The sequence below is a fragment of the Pseudochaenichthys georgianus genome, chromosome 16 (assembly GCF_902827115.2).
Source record: "Pseudochaenichthys georgianus chromosome 16, fPseGeo1.2, whole genome shotgun sequence".
NCBI lineage: Eukaryota > Metazoa > Chordata > Actinopteri > Perciformes > Channichthyidae > Pseudochaenichthys > Pseudochaenichthys georgianus.
Genome location: NC_047518.2, coordinates 32,125,430 through 32,144,613, shown reverse-complemented (window position 1 = coordinate 32,144,613; position 19,184 = coordinate 32,125,430). Strand labels below are relative to the sequence as shown.

The 19,184-nt window shown below is 40.3% G+C and overlaps 1 protein-coding gene across 1 annotated transcript; it reads left to right on the top strand.

Moving 5' to 3' along the window:
- The first annotated feature begins 322 nt into the window (after window positions 1–322).
- On the top strand, window positions 323–18,970 carry LOC117460488 (inactive phospholipase C-like protein 2). Its single transcript, XM_034101924.1, has 5 exons — window positions 323–2,802; window positions 3,940–4,143; window positions 7,673–7,748; window positions 13,899–14,008; window positions 15,850–18,970. Exons 1-5 carry the CDS (start codon window positions 370–372, stop codon window positions 16,051–16,053), a joined length of 3,027 nt encoding a protein of 1,008 aa, XP_033957815.1. The 5' UTR covers window positions 323–369; the 3' UTR covers window positions 16,054–18,970.
- Window positions 18,971–19,184: the final 214 nt, after the last annotated feature.

Genomic DNA, 19,184 nt, shown 5'->3' with positions numbered 1-19,184 from the left:
GACCATAACAAAAAACATTCATGTTAATTGTAAATGATCATCACATTTGTACTCTTTATAGACTTGATTGATTTTTAAGAAACAAAGCACTTTTGGGAAAAAAGTCTTCTTCATTCTGTCAAAATATATAACCCTCCATACAGTTGAACAGATATGCATTATATTTCTTTACTTTGGAATATAAAATACTAGGTTCCTAGGTTATTACTCAATGTTGTTCTTGTTAGTAGTGCTTGTCTTTTAAATTGATTTTCTGTTTTATCATTCAGTATCTACAAATGGCTTTTTATTTATGCACTTTGTTCTGTTTCTCTGCAGGATGGCTCAAGACAGCGTAAAGAAAGAAAGAAGACTGTATCGTTCAGCAGCATGCCCACAGAGAAGAAAATTAGCAGTGCTAGCGACTGCATCAATGCAATGGTGGATGGCTCTGAGCTAAAGAAAGTGCGATCCAACTCCCGCATTTACCACCGCTACTTTCTCCTTGATGCCGACATGCAGTCTTTGAGATGGGAGCCCTCGAAGAAGGAATCAGAAAAGGCCAAAATTGATGTAAAATCCATCAAGGAAGTGCGAACAGGAAAAAATACAGACACTTTTAGAACTAATGGAACCTATGATCAGATTTCAGAGGACTGTGCCTTCTCAATTATTTTTGGGGAGAACTATGAGTCACTGGACTTGGTGGCAAACACCGCAGATGTAGCCAATATTTGGGTTACAGGGCTAAGGTACCTGATCTCCTATGGGAAACACACCTTAAATATGATAGAGAGCGTTCAGAACTACATGCGCTCATCTTGGCTAGGTGAACTTTTTGATGAGGCAGGCAGTAACAACAGCAAACACATAAATATATGTGCTGCTGTGCAGTTAGTCAAAAAGTTAAACCCGGGCCTTAAACATTTGAAAATAGAACTGAAGTTCAAGGAGCTTCAGAAAGCTAAGGACAAAGCAGGTTCTGATGTGACAAAAGACGAGTTCATTGAGGTCTTTCATGATCTTTGCACCAGACCTGAAATTTATTTTCTCTTTGTTCAGTTCTCTAGTAACAAAGAATTTCTGGATACCAAGGACCTAATGATATTTCTGGAGGCTGAGCAGGGTATGGCACAAGTCAGTGAAGACACAAGCTTAGAGGTCATTCAGAAATATGAACCGTCCAAAGAGGGCCAGCTCAAGGGTTGGCTTTCTCTTGATGGGTTCACCAACTATCTTATGTCTCCAGAGTGCCATCTATTTGACCCTGAACAAAAAACAGTGTGCCAAGACATGAAACAGCCTTTGTCACACTATTACATTAATGCATCCCACAACACATATCTGATAGAAGACCAGTTCAGAGGTCCTTCTGATGTGACAGGGTATATCCGTGCCCTCAAGATGGGCTGCCGCAGTGTAGAGCTGGATGTGTGGGATGGGCCTGATAATGAACCTGTTATTTACACTGGTCACACAATGACGTCACAGATAGTTTTCCGCAGTGTCGTTGACGTCATCAACAAGTATGCCTTTGTTGCGTCTGAGTTTCCACTGCTACTGTGTTTAGAAAACCATTGCTCCTTAAAGCAGCAGAGAGTCATGTTTCAGCACCTAAAGAAGATTATTGGTGACAAGATCCACATAGACCCTCCAAAACCTGAGGACTGTTACCTTCCCTCTCCATCGGAACTGAAGGGAAAGATCCTGCTGAAGGGTAAAAAACTGAGCACAAACTGCACTGCTTCAGAAGGTGAGGTCACAGACGAGGACGAGGGGGCAGAGATGTCTCAAAGAATAAGCATCGAGTCTGCAGAACCACAGACTATTGCACCCAAAAACTTCCAGCTGTCAAAAGACCTCTCTGATCTGGTGACATTGTGTAAGTCTGTGGAGTTCAAGGACTTCCCAACATCTTTCCAGAACCAGAAGCAATGGGAGCTTTGCTCTTTCAATGAAGTGTTTGCCAGTCGCTGCGCCAGTGACCTCCCTGGCGACTTTGTAAACTACAACAAGAAGTATCTTGCTCGAGTTTACCCTAGCCCAATGCGGATTGACTCCAGCAACATGAATCCACAGGATTTCTGGAAGTGTGGTTGCCAGATTGTGGCAATGAACTACCAGACTCCTGGCCTGATGATGGATTTAAACATCGGCTGGTTCCGTCAGAATGGGAACTGTGGCTATGTGCTGCGTCCCGCCATCATGAGGGAGCATGTTTCATATTTTAGTGCCAACACTAAAGATTCAGTGCCTGGTGTTTCTCCACAGCTCTTACACATCAAGATCATCAGTGGACAAAACTTCCCAAAACCCAAAGGCTCAGGTGCCAAAGGAGATGTAGTAGACCCCTATGTGTATGTGGAAATACACGGCATTCCTGCTGATTGTGCCGAACAAAGGACTAAAACGGTCAATCAGAATGGAGACAACCCTCTGTTTGATGAAAGCTTTGAGTTTCAGATAAATCTCCCTGAGCTTGCAATGGTGCGCTTTGTGGTGCTAGATGACGAATATATTGGTGATGAATTCATCGGCCAATACACCATCCCCTTTGAGTGTCTCCAGCCAGGTTTTCGCCATGTACCGCTGCAATCTCTGACGGGGGAGGTTTTACAACATACCTTGTTGTTTGTTCATGTGGCCATAACCAATCGAAGAGGAGGCGGAAAACCACACAAAAGGGGACTGTCTGTACGAAAAGGCAAGAAGAGTAGAGAGTATGCCAGCATGAGAGTGCTGTTGGTCAAGGCTCTGGATGATGTCTTCAAAACAGTCCTGCTGCCTCTGAGGGAGGCTACAGATCTCAGAGAAAACATGCAGGTAAGAAATTAAAGGAAACTCCATTGAATGCTTAGTATATGCAATAGTCTCCTTTGATGTGGCACCAGTGATTTAACAGTATCATTGTGAATTCTTCGTCCATCTTCCAGCATGAGATTGTTTCTTATAGTGAAGGGTAGACTTGTAGACTGAAGAAAATGTAACCCCAAGTCAAGAATAGATTATAACCAGATCTACTACAAAAAGTCTTGAGCATCTAAAAAAGGAACCCACCATGGAAAGAAAAACAAAAAAACACCAAGCTTGACTAAATCAGATGTAATCTATTCCTTATGTCTTAGCCAATAGTAAAAACAAATGTGGGAAGAAAGTTGAGGGACCTTGATGATTTCCCTTTTTGAATTGTAGATTATTTTATGATGTTAAAATCTCTTTTAATACAACAACTGCTGATCATGGCCTTCAGCAAGCTGGTGATATGTTTTTAATAAAGCACCTTCTGTTTTTTTAATAGCTCCCAATCTTAACTAATATCATCCCAATCATTTTGTTCTTGTCTTTCTTTGCCAACACAGGGATCCTGAAAACAGTGTAATTTTCTCTTTGTCATGGTCACATGTATGTCATATTTGTTGTCTTGAATTAGCATTTGAAGTCTGTTTGAAATAACCTGTACTGAAAATGCACTACTGGAGTATCACAACACTCTGTGGTTGGTCCCATGTTGTGTTTCTTCAGGCATTATATTAGTATTTATTTTTAGTAGCCCTGTTTATATTGCAGTCATTGTGTGATAACAAGCCACTGGCCTTGAGGCTGTAACCCATTACTGTCCCAGTTGGTCCCTCCGGTTGTTTATGTAGGATTTAAATGTGTGCTTTCACAGGAAGGTTGGGACTTCCGTGTGATACTGGTGTTAGTCCAAAAGCATTGAGTGTTTATGAGTAACTTACAAGTGCCAAAATAAAAGTTCTCACAGGTAATGAGTGAGCCACTACCTCTGACTACTCTTGGGTTACACATTTAACACAGATCAATACCAGATTTGAACAATGCAGAATATGAATTTCTTACCTTAACTTAAAGTTATGTCATAAGAAATATGTGTTGCTTGTCATGCCAGTATTAATCACTATAAAGGCACACAAGCCAGTCATTTGTCTCTTCTTTGTGCAGAATGCCATAGTGTCCTTTAAAGAGCTGTGCGGCCTTTCAGCGGTGGCTAACCTGAAGCAGTGCATCTTGGCCCTTTCCCCTCGACTCACTGGAACTGACAACAGCCCCCTTCTGTTGTTCAACCTCGCTGAACAGTACCCCAACTTGGAGCCCCAAGGTCTGCTACCTGAGGTTCTCAAAAAAGTTGTCACTACCTATGATATGGTGAGTAGTTGTCTGGCAAAATTGTTCTTAAAGTGTATAAGGGGGAAGAAGTATGCGGAAGTTTTGTTAATGGATTTATTCCCAAAAATAAGCTTTTGTGGTTGATATTTAAAGAAAATAAAAACAGAGATAGTTAGGTAAAGTGGTTGGTGCTCTGTTAAGTCATACAATCAATGTGCACAAGTTATGCAACCTGCAATTGAGGCTATGCCAAGGCAACACCATTTCCCTGAACACATCCTGTTTTTTAACATTGATTTTCAGCACATTATTAGAGGCTTCACATCATTATTTCAAGCACAAGGCTTGTATGCCCTGGAAAAACGCAGTGGCAAAAGTAGAGCAACAAGTGAACTCCTATAATTAATTTTGCTTTCAGTAACAAGACAATATTTAATGAGATGTATCTCCATCTTTTTGGCTGTAACATTATGCCCTGAGAATATTTATTAAACCCTGGTTTAAACCCTCGTTTATTAATCCCTCGTGGGGAAATTGTTTCTCTGCATTTGACCCATCCTAGTGTTAAAAGCAGTGTGCTGCCATTTTGAACGGCGCCCGGGGAGCAGTGTAGTTTAGTGTTTATTGGTACGGAACCGCCGATATACCAGGGCCAGTGTGCAGTTCACTCGGCCACACAAGTAAATTGATGTAGATTGCAGATTGATGCACATAATGTGGAACCTAAGCTCCAAGTGTGAGTTCAGTGTGAGCTTCAAATGTTTGAATTCAATGAAGGTGGAACTAATTGAAAAACTCCTCTCATTGAAAAAAGTGTATATAATTCTGTAATTGTAACCCTAAGAGATGTTATTTAGTTTTATATCCTATTGTGACATGTTGCCATGTGTGTTCAGTGTATTTTACAATCTCACACATTTACTTTTTTGTATTCCTGTTTTTATAGTATACATAATAAACTTGCCAGTGGGACAAATTCTCCCTTACTAATTACAACATGTGCACATCTGTGTAACAAAAGTGAAAAGAGTTGATAGAAATGTCACACATATGTTACATTGTAATGGAAACAATGCATGGATAAAGTGCTATCTGCCCCTGTGTTATTTCTTATGGCACACCCCTTTGGACTCAGAGATAAATATCCGATAATGTGCATGATGCTGACGCAAACATATTAAAGTAACCCCTCTGCTGGACTCAGACTTGAGAGTAGAGGGCTAGTTAATTGGGGCTGATGGAAAGAGTGCTAGGAAAATTAAGTTAGAGGGAAAAAGGAGAAAATGACAAGTGTTTGGGGAACAAAATCAAATAAATTAAAACAAGCGCTTAATTGATGTGAAACTGCAGGCCTTGACCGTAAGCAGAGTGCCTGAGGAGACGGAGCAGAAAGGAGCACAGCTACAGGGGGGGATGAGAATACAGAGGCATGATCCAAGGAACAGAGCTAAAGGGTTGCAAATAATGTATGGCACAGTGCAATTAGAAATCCAGGCTCTGTGTCAAAACCCACCACTGGGAGTAACCAGGCTTTCACTTCCTAGTTGGCAAAAATAGAATCTAGGTCTCAATCCCTGCTCATTTGTGTGCCGAGGAAAAAAAGTGAGAGATATCAGCATGATATCAGCATGATGCCAGCTTGTGGTCTTAGATGATATGCTCTGATTTTTATTTTTGCTCGCAGCAAATGAACTGAGGGCACAGCCTGTAAATAGAGATGAGTTGCGCATGTACTGTCTCTGAAAAACTGAACCGAGGGAAAACGAAGCCCGTATGTTAGTCTTTGTTTTGTCTGAAAGGAAGCAGATATAATAATTTCTATGAAGCTTGGATATATTAAAACTTTAAAACTTTATCATCATTTGCCTAATGCGACTGCTAAGCTTACATCACCTTTTATATCAAATGACCATTTGCATATGCAAAATGTGGGAAGACATACAAATAATAATAGAAGTAAACATACTGTAGCACTTACAGAAGATGGTCTTTAGTGTGCAGATGGGGCACAGTCCACCCGCCTACCTTTAGACCGGGTCTTTAAATACTTCTGTGATTCTGTCTCTGCCACCAAGATGGTAATTTCTTCTCCCATGGGGGAAGTAATCACAGCGTGTGCGACAGCTCTAAGTGCCGCAACTGCAGCTGCGGAGTGACACAAAACTGCCAGAATAATGAAGTCAGTACTGTTTTCAGCAGAACATGGTGATTTACTACATGGGTTTTAGAAACTCTGTTCTCCCTACAGAACATGATAATGGGATGGAATACACGTGATAATGCCAAAAAAAGGCTTAATGTTTATTTTTGTCATAGTAATGTAATGGTAGAGGTTATCATATGAACTCTACAGTAACATTTGAAAGCACAACAATGTAATTGTACCAGATCACATGACTATACAGTGGGACTTCAGTATTAAAAGCCTCAGTGGCAGATAAACTGTTTCCCTTCCTATGTGCTATTACATGTTGAGAGTCTAGCATGATTCTAGTTTTCAACAAATCTATTAAAACAACTAAAACCACAGTGTGGTACTTTCTGATTTCCTTATCCAGGCTTTGGACACTTTTTAAAAAGGCTCAGTAATTCATTTAAACAGCCGTGCTTTGCACTTTTCTAATAGGAATAGCTAGTGCGTGTGTTGTGCTCTTGTTATTATCTCCAGCAGCAGGATAGATTGTGTGGGATTGACTCAAAATAAACCACAGTGCCAACATTGACAGTAATGAAGGAACATGTAAACCAGTGCAACACTGTGGCTCATTCATGAGTTTTTAATAGTTTTTTGATCCCAATGAAGCTCTTTGGCAATGAAAACATAGCTATATTAGGGTATGCTCAATGAATTGTTGTATCAGTCTTTTTATTGGATTTCTAAAATAATAACAAAACTGATATATCACCAGGTGTTTATCTAAACTAAATTGTCTAAAGGATTCATAATGAGGGGGTTTCTAAATAAAACATGTTAATTTTTGTTTCTAAAATAATATTCCACCTTTCTTCTGTTCCTGACCAGAAGAAAGGTGGAAATGAATTCCCAAAGTCTTCAAGTCTTTTTAACAGTCTGCAGGTCAGCAGAGTTTGTACTCAATTAAAGCTGGGCATAACGCCACAGGAGCTACATTTTGCATCTTTCAAAGCTGCAATTTCACAGATAACACGGCGGTGTCCTGCTTCAAAATGACTCTAGGTTACGTTTACATCTTCTCTTCATATGATCTTGATTATCTGCCTTTTCTATTAAAGGGTTCATTTTTAAATGTCCCTGTAAATGAAGTTCATATCTCCGGAAAACCAGACAAGAGTTGAAAAAAGAAGTGACTTTTGAAAAACACCCTAATCGCTTGTGTCTCCGTCCCTCTAATTTTGGTTTTAAAAAATGCAATTCAGCGACCCCGCCCACTGACGTGCCTGTAATAACAGCTTGTTTCCCTGAGCCCTCCCTGGAGAGGAACACCCGGCCAACAGACGGAGACTGCTCCCTGCTGTCTTGTGGGATGCCAGTTTTTTCTGATGTTGAAATAAATGGCAAATCAAAACAATATATCTTGTCTCCTTTCAGGTGATCCAGACCAGCAAGACTCTGCTGGAGAGTTTTGAGGGGTTGTATGAGAGAATTCTACAAACCCAAAAATCAGGTAAGAAACGTCTTTAGATGTTGTTCTCCTTTGACATTAGACCACTCCTGAATATTGCCCACTGGCCCCACCATCTCTCTGAAACCACACCACACAGATCACTCAATGGTATCCGACAGAACTGATTTTACTTATTTGCATAAGTGTGGAATTACCATTTGAATCGGGTTCAAGAACCTGATCCTGTCACTGCTCCCCTTTGAAAAGCTGCGGTTTGGACAGAGGTGTTTAATTCACACCAATACCAGCGTCTGTGCTGTATTCTAATTACAAGGTTGGTTTAAGGTTCAGAGATGTGTGTGAGGGTTCAGAGATGTGTGTGAGGCGAGCAGATGGCAGTACATCTACTCTTCTCAGTTATAGTGAAGCCCAAAGTGTATGTGTTCATGCAGACCTAGCATTCTAGCTGATTGTAACCAAATGTACTCCATGCATCCGGAGTAAGATTGGCAGCTCATCAGTGGAGGCACTGCTGGATTAAAAAAAAATATGCACACAGTCTTAAGAAACATTAGCATATGATGCTGTCAAATTACGGATACTTCTGGAGGGCAGTCTTTATTTTGCAAAATGTTTACTATGTAACAGGCTTTGCTGTCTGAACCTGTTAATGAGAAGGATTTCTTTTTTGACATTAATTTAATTTTTAATGCAGCACTGTCTGGCCTTGAATTCCATCTTAGTAGTTTTGAAAGCTAATTTATCCCCGAGTGAGCCGGCTAGAAGAGCTAAGTGAGGGTGGAGCGGGGGAGAGACGGACCATCATTACCGCAGCTCTGCTTTATTGGTTTCCAGCCGGATAGATTTATAAAATATTCAAATTCGATTGTCCTGGCACATCAGAGAGGAGGACTGTGTCTTTTAACCAATGCAATGATCAAAGGCTTTGTGCTGTTTTTTCCTTGGTGTTTTCATTTCGACCACCTCCCAGCCCGTAACAATTACCAGCCAGTGGTTTGGGGAAAAGACTCTGTGATGTTGGACTTACTGGCATCAGAAAGATCCCTAAAATCTCTGCTCACATCTGTGCCACTGGGACTTATATTTCAACCATATTTCTTTTGGTATAGATTTGGTTTTAGCATGGGTTTAAAATGGCTTATGTATGAAGTAAGTGCCTTGTACTTTAGTCCTACAATACTCCCCATGTTCATCTTAACAGCCTTTGTCAGCATTTTTCTCATTCTATTTTAACGACAACCTGCTGTCGTGCCAGCAGTTTAAAATCTGCAGTGGGCAAATGTGTTGGCACAACATATACATATTACACATTGTTTGATGTATAGAGCACATGCGCATGTAGTTATTGTCACCTGTTGTGCTGCCTGTTGCTCATCTTCCATGGGACTAATATGAGTCTCTCTTAAAATAGTATTCAAGCCTTAACCTGTTAAGCCCCAAGCCTGTTTTTCAGGTCTCAGACTCGAAAATGACATTTCCAGAACAAATGACCATAACTACACTTCCAAAAGGGGAACATTAATAATCTTTTTTCTCAAAGTAATGATAAACCTGTGAGTTGGATGTAGATAAGTCAGAATCAATATAGATGTTTTTTATTTTAAAGAAAATTCAGATTGAACATAGTAAAAAAAAATTAAATTATAGTGTCCGTCCAAAAATTATTTTTTACTTACTGTATAGTGAAAACAACCCTTGAATGATGGTATGGAGACTAAAAGCTTCAGGAATCCAAAGTACAACATATAATAAGTACCCTGTATCAAGATTGATGCAAAACAAGTGTCATTTAACCTTTTTAGAGAGGTTTAGCAAAAAGAAACTCCACCTCTGGGGTCATTTGGGTGGAAATGGGCGTTTTTGCCGTTTCTCTGGAACCCATTGGTCGATTTTGATGATTGACATCTCCTTTGAACCGTTAGAGCCAATAGAATCGAAGGGGAATTTCCACATACACACCAACGTTACCATTGAGAAGTGGGGGCTATGTGCAGGCAGTTTGCCTAAAGCGAAACGCTTTGAAATCTGAAAACTTAAAACTAGGTTTATTGCTGAAGGATTATCAGAAATCATTTCAAAGGGACACAGACACATTGGATTAACCTATGGATTAACCTTCAGCAGCGTTTTTATCGTTTCAATGCCATTGAAGACCACTTTTAATCAGACAACGACAAAGGTAAGACATATTGCCGTGTTTTCTACCTAATGCCACGTGTTGTGATGTCTGTTTTTGTTTCTCATTTCACCAGTTCTTATCATGGAGTGATGATACGGATACATATCGATTCTGTGTATTCTCACGATGCTAGTCGAGGGGTTGGATTTGCATTTCCGATAAGTAATAAGGGTTTTATGAGTGAGTTCTGTGCTAACGGCGTTAGCATTTTTTCGCTCAGCTAATTCAGAGGCTCAGCGTTAGTCTTGTGTTTTTTTTTGCTAAAAATGGTTCATATCATCAGTTACATGGATATGAAACATTCATAGTTTATTAAATATTAAGAAGTCCTCAGACGCTGTTTCCTGCAGATGATGCGTTTTTCCGCCCGGGGGGCGGGCAGATTAGATTAGATTAGATACAATGTATTGTCATTACGTAGTACAGGTACCATGTAACGAAACGGTTTCTCTGCATTTGACCGACCCTAGTGTTAGGAGCAGTGGGCTGCCATTATGTACGGCCCCCGGGGAGCACTGTAGGAAACGGTGCCTTGCTCAGGGACACCTCGGTAGCACTTGGTCTTTCCGGGACTTGAACTGGTGACCTTCCAGTTGCCAAGCCAAGTCCCTATGGACTTCGCCACCACCCCCAGATGGGGTTCAACAGGTTAAGGAAAGGTCTGCCAGACATTATGTCGTATATATCTCCACAAAATGGCATTTCATTGTCCGTAAAGCCCTGTTTGAGGTCAGATGACAGTCGTTTAATGAGTTGATGACAACAGGATTTGATGTAACAGTAGTTCTACACAATGAGTCCTAGCTAGCCCTGATTGATAAACATCTTGTCAAAGGGAATTATTCCTTTTTGTAAAAGAATAGTTACGAAAACTTCCACAGAAGCATTGTGGGGTTTTGGTCAAAGCACCATTTATATACAATTATATAATATCAGGAGGAGAACCGTCAACAACAATTGCAAACTGGGACACAACTGATGAACTTGTTCATTGATGTATTTTCCAATCCAACATACACCATTTGTGTGTGTGTGCTCTTGTTTGTTGGTATTTCAGTGCAATCATGGTTTCCTGTTTGTCTGTTGTGTCGAACTGGGTCAGTGCAAACCCAATTCCCTCTCTACAGCAAGTGGAACATTCAGCAGAAGCAGATTTTCAAGTTGTGAATAACCCATCACTTGAGCTCAGATGGGTCGTGTGTTCCCCTAAGAAAATAGACCGACATGAAGGCAGACTCAGGGATCACAGTCAGGTGTTCGCTGCTTAAAGATGGATGTCACTTCCCACCCCCGACTTTCACTTTATGTCCCAATTAGCATTCAAGGCATATGGAGGGCTGCACCTGCTGCAGACTAACAAGATCAGTACAGAAGATGTTCTTAAATGCCAACTGCAAAATAATGGTGTGGCTTTTCAGTGACATTCTGCAGAGAACAAAGCAAAGGGCCATTACTGCGTTAGATATGTTAAAGTCCCCTTCAAAGTGGATTGAACTTTTTTGTTTCATTCTTATTGGTGAAATGCTTTGTGCCACATCGCCTCCTGGATGGTGCTTAAAATTATAGTTAATATTAGAACTGAGACTATTTTACAACTAATTTGATTAATAATCTATTGTTTTAGTTGGTTAGCTGGTTTCCACTTCTCAATGTAAGGGTGTCCTGTCTTTCTGTGACATACGGTATGATAGTGATACAAGATAAGAGAGACTAAGGACTTAGACCTTTATTTATACCGAGGGAAATTATTGTGCAGTGGTGGCGAAGAAAAAGCGCAGCTAAAAGCAAAATACAAACAATAAAATATCTATTATAATGTTTGATAACCAAATGTACACAAGGACAGAAATATAAATGGTAAGCATCACACATATAAACGGGTTAACAAGTAGCAAATCCAAAACCCATAGGGTGTTAAAAGTAAACAGAGGTGATCATAAAAATGTCAATACAAGAAACATTCAACACTCTTTTCAAAAATATAGCGGGTTCATGTTAGAAGACCACATAAATGTATAAGAAGTGGCATTTAGATATTGTTGTATCATTAAATACAGGTCAGTGTTCAGGGTTGATTTGTTCAATGACCATGTCAATAACAAAGACTGTATGGTCAATAACAGGGCATCATTTATTTCACATCATGATCGATTGTGTTACTTTAGTCCATTAGTTGTTATCATTGAATGTCTTTGGGTTTAGAACTATTCATAAGAAAACTTTTCATAGACTAACTCAGGTCCTCCTCCTCTGACCCTCCTCTTTATACTGTAGTTGTTTCATGCTGTGAGCGCTGCCTTTATGTACAGTTGTCATCTTGCAGCATTACTTCAGAGATCAGCGCCTGAAATGCTTGCTGAGAATGAGCTTCCCCATTTCTTTCTTTCTTGCCTACCAGACTCCATCAAATGTTGCTAGGCAATGTGTGTGTGTGTGTGTGTGTGTGTGTGTGTGTGTGTGTGTGTGTGTGTGTGTGTGTGTGTGTGTGTGTGTGTGTGTGTGTGTGTGTGTGTGTGTGTGTGTGTGTGTGTGTGTGTGTGTGTGTGTGTGTACCTTCTTCAGCACAGTCATGGTCCATGTGCACAGCAGCAGCAGCAGCAGCTCTTTAGTTACAGAATAGCAGCCTGAGATGAAGAGAGAAATGACATGTTGTTAGGAACACAGGAAATGGACAGCGCACGTGTGATGTCAGGAGATAATGGATGTGTCAGTAGATTTGTATCAGGTGTGTGAGGTTGTATTCACGCAGCTGAGAGGCTCCGAGGCAGCCCAACCCCACGCCTATAATGGCGACTCCACATGAGGGGGGTCGTGTGCACGCCACGTTTCCATGGCAACAGCACCAACAGGGGCCAGGGCCCACTCCAGCTGATATAAGCGCTTCGGGCGGTAATGCAGGCATTCTTGCTTGGAATTTCCAGCGTTATAAAGTGATGGGCTGCTATGTCTAGCAGGAACTCCATCTCTCTGGTTTATTTACCTCACAGGCTGTGTTTGCCTGTTGCTGCAGTGTCAGCACTGCACTGTAAAGGCCATATCCACATTAAAGATGTCCTTACTCAGACTCAGTCATGCAGAGGGGAAGATAGGAGGTGGGAAAGCTCCTCAGGAGACAAATCCGTCCTCTGTTCGATGCCTTGATGCTAATCCACACTGAAAGAACGTCATGTCTGTCTGCCTACGCTGCACCGCTCCTCTGCGTTTCCGGGGCTTTCTCTTCCCTCTCATCCTGCCTCCTTTAACTAGGCTTTTTGTTCTCAGCTTTTGCTTTGCTTTTTTTACCAATTCACTCCTGTCCCTTAAAATCCCATCAACACCTCGCTGGGATGTGCAACTCTGCCTACCATCCAATAACATTTCACCCTGGGATATAGAGTTATGATGTTGAAGCAAGGTGTTGCTGACAGAGGTCACACATGCTCACCAAACTGTTCCTGGTTAATAGTAACACTATCATGAAAATGAATGCAACACTGTTGTTAAAGCAAATAGGAGTCTCGAGAGAAACAGGATGTAAGGCACTATCAAGTTAGCTATCAAATAACTGTCACTTCACACTTCCTCTGCCTTTTTCTAAGGGTTGCTTGACAAGATATTAACATTTCGATGGCAGGTGCTTGCACAGTTTTATTCCTTCATATCTTGCATCCAACCCTCAGCTTTCCTCCTTTAATTGTTCAGAAATGTGCACTTCAGTCAGAGTTAAGATGCACACAGCAGCTCCTGCCATCCTTTATCACCCTGCAGACGTACAGTAATGAGAGGAGTCCTCCTCCACAGCCAGAGGGTCTCTATTCTGTACTTCCACATACTCTACCCTTCTGCTGCAGCAGCACACTGTGAAATGTTGACAGCAATGCCACTGACTTTAGCTCTAATGTGTTTCCTCACAGTGACAACAGGCCTAGCACCCAGTCAGAGCTCCCAGACTTCAGTCACCTCGCAGCTGCTCCTGTTTCACAAACCGCCACAAAAAGTCTGACTCATTCTCATCTGTCTTTTTCTCGCAGCGATGGAGTTCCACGAGAACCTCCATGACTTGGCTGTGAAGGAGGGGCTGAAGGGCAGGAAGCTGCACAAGGCGGTGGAGAGCTTCACCTGGAACATCACCGTGCTGAAGGTGAGATTCTGGACACTGGTGACACCAACCTTGTGTAGCCTGTTTACTGCTACTACAGTAGCTGCCATTCTCTTTGAATCCCAATATATCTATCTAGATGTGGCATTTCGTCAAAAAGTTGGTTTTAAATGTAAACACAAGTGTGTAATATGAATGTCTAAAGTATACTTATATGGCAAGTTGCTTTTTTTATCACTTATATAGCACCTTTCAACACAAGGCAATTCAAAGTGCTTTACAAAAAACGAAAGACATTAAGAAAATGGCATTTAAAATCAGTCATTAAAAAGAAAAGATAATAAAATAAACATTAAAAGAAAAAATACATGGATAAAAGTTACAGTGCAGTTTAAGATGTAAATAGTTCAATTAAAAGCAGCGGCAAAAAGAAAAGTCTTTAGTCTGGATTTAAAAGTAGTCAGAGTTGCAGCGGATCTGCAGTTTTCTGGGAGTTTGTAAGCTTTCTTTCCGCACATGCAACCATGAATATTTTTTAACTATATTCATTTGTACCAAAACATTAGTGCAATACAAAAAACCTACTGATAAATTACCAAATCACGAATAATGTAATTATTTATATCCGGAGGCAATATTATGCCTCTCTTTTTGGACCGGTGTTTGGTGAGTCCCTAGTCTAAGCCGCTCTGAAACACCACGCCTATTGTTTCAACCTCCACAGCCAACACACGGGGTAATTATTGATGAATAACCTCCTTCATATGTATATATGGCATTTGCACGTGTTAATTAAGATTACCACACGAGTAGCTCAGCTATAATTTATACTTTGTCCCCGGGCAATTGAGTTGAGTCAAGCAAGTATGTGTTATTCGTTGTGCATGCTGCATTTTCTGTCAATGTTTAATCTGGTGCTTTGCTTATATGGATCTTATTGTTGGCAGGCGTACTACTTAAGTCTTAAAGACTTCAGATTTTTTATGAACACTAAAATTACATTAGGTTATTGACTGAAGGTCTTGAAGCTTATAAAATGGCAGCTATCCAACAAAGCTTTAAACTCAATACAAATAGATTTCAAAGACCATTTTCATGTATGAGCTACACCACACTGCTGGGTTCACCTAGCTTCTTGTGATTCAGATCGAGGTGTCCGTTGTGTCAATCTCATTATGGCTTCATGCAGGTGTGACAGGAATATCCACAACACTTTGGCACCTGGTGTGAAACTCAGAAATGAATTGCCTGTGAATTCCATAATAAGGTTACATCAATTCCAGATAAAAAATCTGCTGCCTTTTTTCTAATAACAGCACAAGCATAGGGTGATAAGACTATTGGACTCTTTTGTATTTGTATCTGCTTAGATGCTTCAGGTTAAGTACTTTGCATGATATTCAGAATTTCATTTATGCAGAAATCAAAAGTAAATATATGGAGGCAAAGTGCTGATCCCATTATTGTTGTGAGAGTTCTATCTTTGTTTTTGAGGAAAAACAATTATAGACTGATCTAAAATGAGAAGAATCTTCTGTTTTATGGTTTATTGATAACAGATTTTCGCATAAAATAAGTTTATTGACAGATTTAGAGTGCTTGAGATGAGCATTACCTCTCTCTGTATTTACCTTGTTCTGCTATGGCCTGAACATCAATGTGACGGCATTTAATTCAGACTTTTGCCAACATTTAGAATAAGGTGTTAATACATACATACTTTAAGAGAGAGTATTATGTCTTAAGAATAACACAATAAAAATAAAACGTTTAATACGGAATCTTTTATGACATTCTTATCCTCAGGACGGGCAGCTACTAACATTTTCAGGGACAACATTTTAAAAGCTGCTGTAACTCTTTGATCTGTAATCCCCCCCCAGGGTCAGGCAGACCTCCTGAAGCACGCCCAGAGTGAAGTCCAGGAGAACCTGCGGCAGATCCACTACTCTGCGCTCACCTGTAACCTGAGTAAAGGCGCTCTGGCGGGGGGTTCCTCCGGCTCCGAGTCCAGAGGCAGACGCAGCATGGATGCCATTGCTGAGAAGGCCACTGCGGAGGAGGAGCTCACTGATGAGGACAACTGAAGACCCACAATCCTGTTCTGCCTGGCTCACAGACTTCTACTGTTCCTGCCCCCTGAGCTCAAAACCCAAAGCTCTTGCTCGCTCCGTTAGCATTCTGCAGCTTCATCGCTCGACACACAAGAGTGTTTTTCCCACATTCCATTGTGTACATTCCTGTATCACAAGCACAGCTGTAACTTCTCAGCCTTGTAATCATCAATAAAATGCCACAACTACCCCAGGACACAAATCCTTCCCAAGTTCCGATCACGGAAGGTTTCGACAGGTTTTAAAAAATGACTGTGATTATTTCTACGTCTTAATATGTGAGGGAGCTGTACTGAAAGCTGGAAGAGTGTGAAACATGATGCTGCCTAGCCATTAAGTGCAAAATCGTATATACCAAAGCATCCAGCAAACATGTGGAAAGGGACACTTGGAGAAACGCTGAGGATGATCATAGTGCCAGACATAAATCTTAAGTCTACCCAGAATAAAACTCACAAACGTCTTCATCTTCAGTCCTGATTCATGCGTTCGTTGCCTTCCCTTCATTTCGCTGTCACGGAATCACATTTCCTGGGGAGGCGAATAAACTACCAGCTACGTGACCATTCATGACTTTGACCTACTGTTCAGACACGGTGCACTTCTACTCAACGGACCAGGGTGTTACTCGAGGAAATAAAAAAGAAAAGAGCCCTTGGATTATTATAAGACATTTCTTAAAGCACAATTTTTTGGAAATATGAATGTAAAAGGACAAAAGGAGCGAAAGAAGTAAAGGAAAAAAGTGGACGTAAACGTCATGAATGAGAGTAAAGAGCTGTTTACAATTGTCCTGTCTGCCAAAATAGTCACATATGTATATATAGAGTTTCCTGTTCCCCTTTTTTGTGCATCAGTTTATTATTGTATACTTGGGAATATAAGATTTATTTTATAAAAGATATATGAACTTGTCTGTGGAAAAGGGAGACATGTTATCTGTGCGTACATAACGAGGGTTGTCACTTAAGAAAAGTGACCTCAACTTCAACTGCTAGTGGTGCAAAAACAACCAGCAACGGCATGAAGAGGAACAACGACTGGGTGATGATAACTTGGACTCAAACAGCCTTTTATCTGCTTTAATTATTTGGCCTTTATTTTTGGCCATGGTCCTCCCATTTCACATCGCTAAAAGAGTTTGAGAAAAATCTAATTAAATGTTTCGACGGGGGGATTTCACTAAAGGATTGCGTGGCTTGCATCGCATCAACAAACTGCGCAGCCAAACAAGTAGCTTTTGGGTTGCTCTGGTGCTATATGCATGTGTTCATAGTTAGCTGACATGCATACTTTAGCACACATTGGCATCTGTGTAAATGAGCCTTGCTAAAACAGTACAATTCTCAATGATCAGTACTTATAACCACTCGCAGCTAAAGTAAAATGACTAGTGGGTTCAGAGACTTGGTGGTAGACACTCCCAGACTCTCCACTAAGAGTTTGTAGCCAGGCTTAAACTCATTTATTTTGGGATGCTTTAACAGGAGGCAATGACAGCTGTGTGATTACAAATAAATGAATAGAGCTCCCCTACATGTCATCTTTGAAATTACATCTAAAAGTTCAATAAAGTATTATATAAAAAATAATTTCTTCTTTTTCCCTCCACAAGAAAAACGTGTATTGGACTCAAAACTTTATGGTCATTTAATTGCGAACTTAAGGTGCAAATAAAATAATGCGCAATCCATATTAGCCCCTGCGATTTACTTTTGGAAGTATTAAACGTATGAAAGGTGTATTTTTCAGGTGTGCTCCCAACATGTATTATTTAAAACCCCAATGTGGAAATCGGGTTTTAAAAAAAAAGAATTCCCGCGATGTTTCTACATTGCGACTGAACGGGAGCTATGTACAAATGTCAGTCCAGATCTTGTGCTTTACTAAGCTTCATCTTGCTGTTGGTGTGGATCGAAGTGGTTCCTGTCTGAGTTGCAACACTTTATTAACCCTTTGTCAGAATTTTAACTCAGGTTGTTGAAAAGATGGTTTGGAAGGATATGAACTTCAGAGTAATATAAGCTTTCCTTGTGAGTAAATACTATCTGACCCACAATTACCCTGTGATTCAACGTGCCACATTACTGCTTAATGTCTGCATCAGTTCATGTTTATTTAAATTAAGGTATTTAGGTTTACAAAAACAGGACAACAATTTGAATAACTTCATGTAAAATAAACTAAAAGCCTGTGTTTGTACTCTACGTAGTATTTATTTAATTGACAACTAATCCAAATAGCATTTTGTTATTGTTGACTGATGTGAACTGTAGCTGCCTGAACTAATGATAGCTAGTTTTTCAACTGATACGCTTAATTAGATTAGACTGTTTGTCATAATGCATTTGAAGTTTAATTTGTTGCAATATAAAAACTGAAGCCCTATATTAGGCTTTAACACTTAAAGAATAACATGTTAGTAGATGCTCAGTTTAAAGCCTACTTTAAGTCTAGCAGTTAAAACATGTTTAGGTTAACTGATTCCAAGTGTTGCCTTAAAATATTTCCATAAATGCTCGGTAGGCGTGACATGACAAGTCAACATATTGATCACCAGCAATAATTCAATGACTTGAGTTCACTTAGGAATATCCAAAACGACAATAATTATGAGCATTGTGACTGTTAAATGAAGCCCAACTATCTTTTCATCTGCAATTGTCAGCTTTTATACCTATTATTTCGCCCCTTAGTGCTCACAATGCAAGTATTACAGATCACATGACCACTGAGAAGATGAAAAATGTTATCTCTGAATTTCCGTGCTGTGCCACTCAACGTATTTCTGATTGTTGATGAGAGGATCAAAGCATTTAAACTGTAATACAGTCTCACATCATCTATCAAGTCCAAAAAATGAACCTTTGAATAAACAATGTTGGATCGATTTGTGTGTCTGATGTCTTTTCTAATTAAATTATTTATCCTGACAACTGTACGTATATCTTTACATCCTGTACTGACCAATCAGATGTTGCTCTACTGCAGGGGTGTCCACACTTTTTTCACAGAGGGCAGACAAATATACGAAGGGCTGGGCCCTCACTAGAGGTGATCTATATTGGCTCATACATTTAAGACATAAGTCGGCAAAATGAATC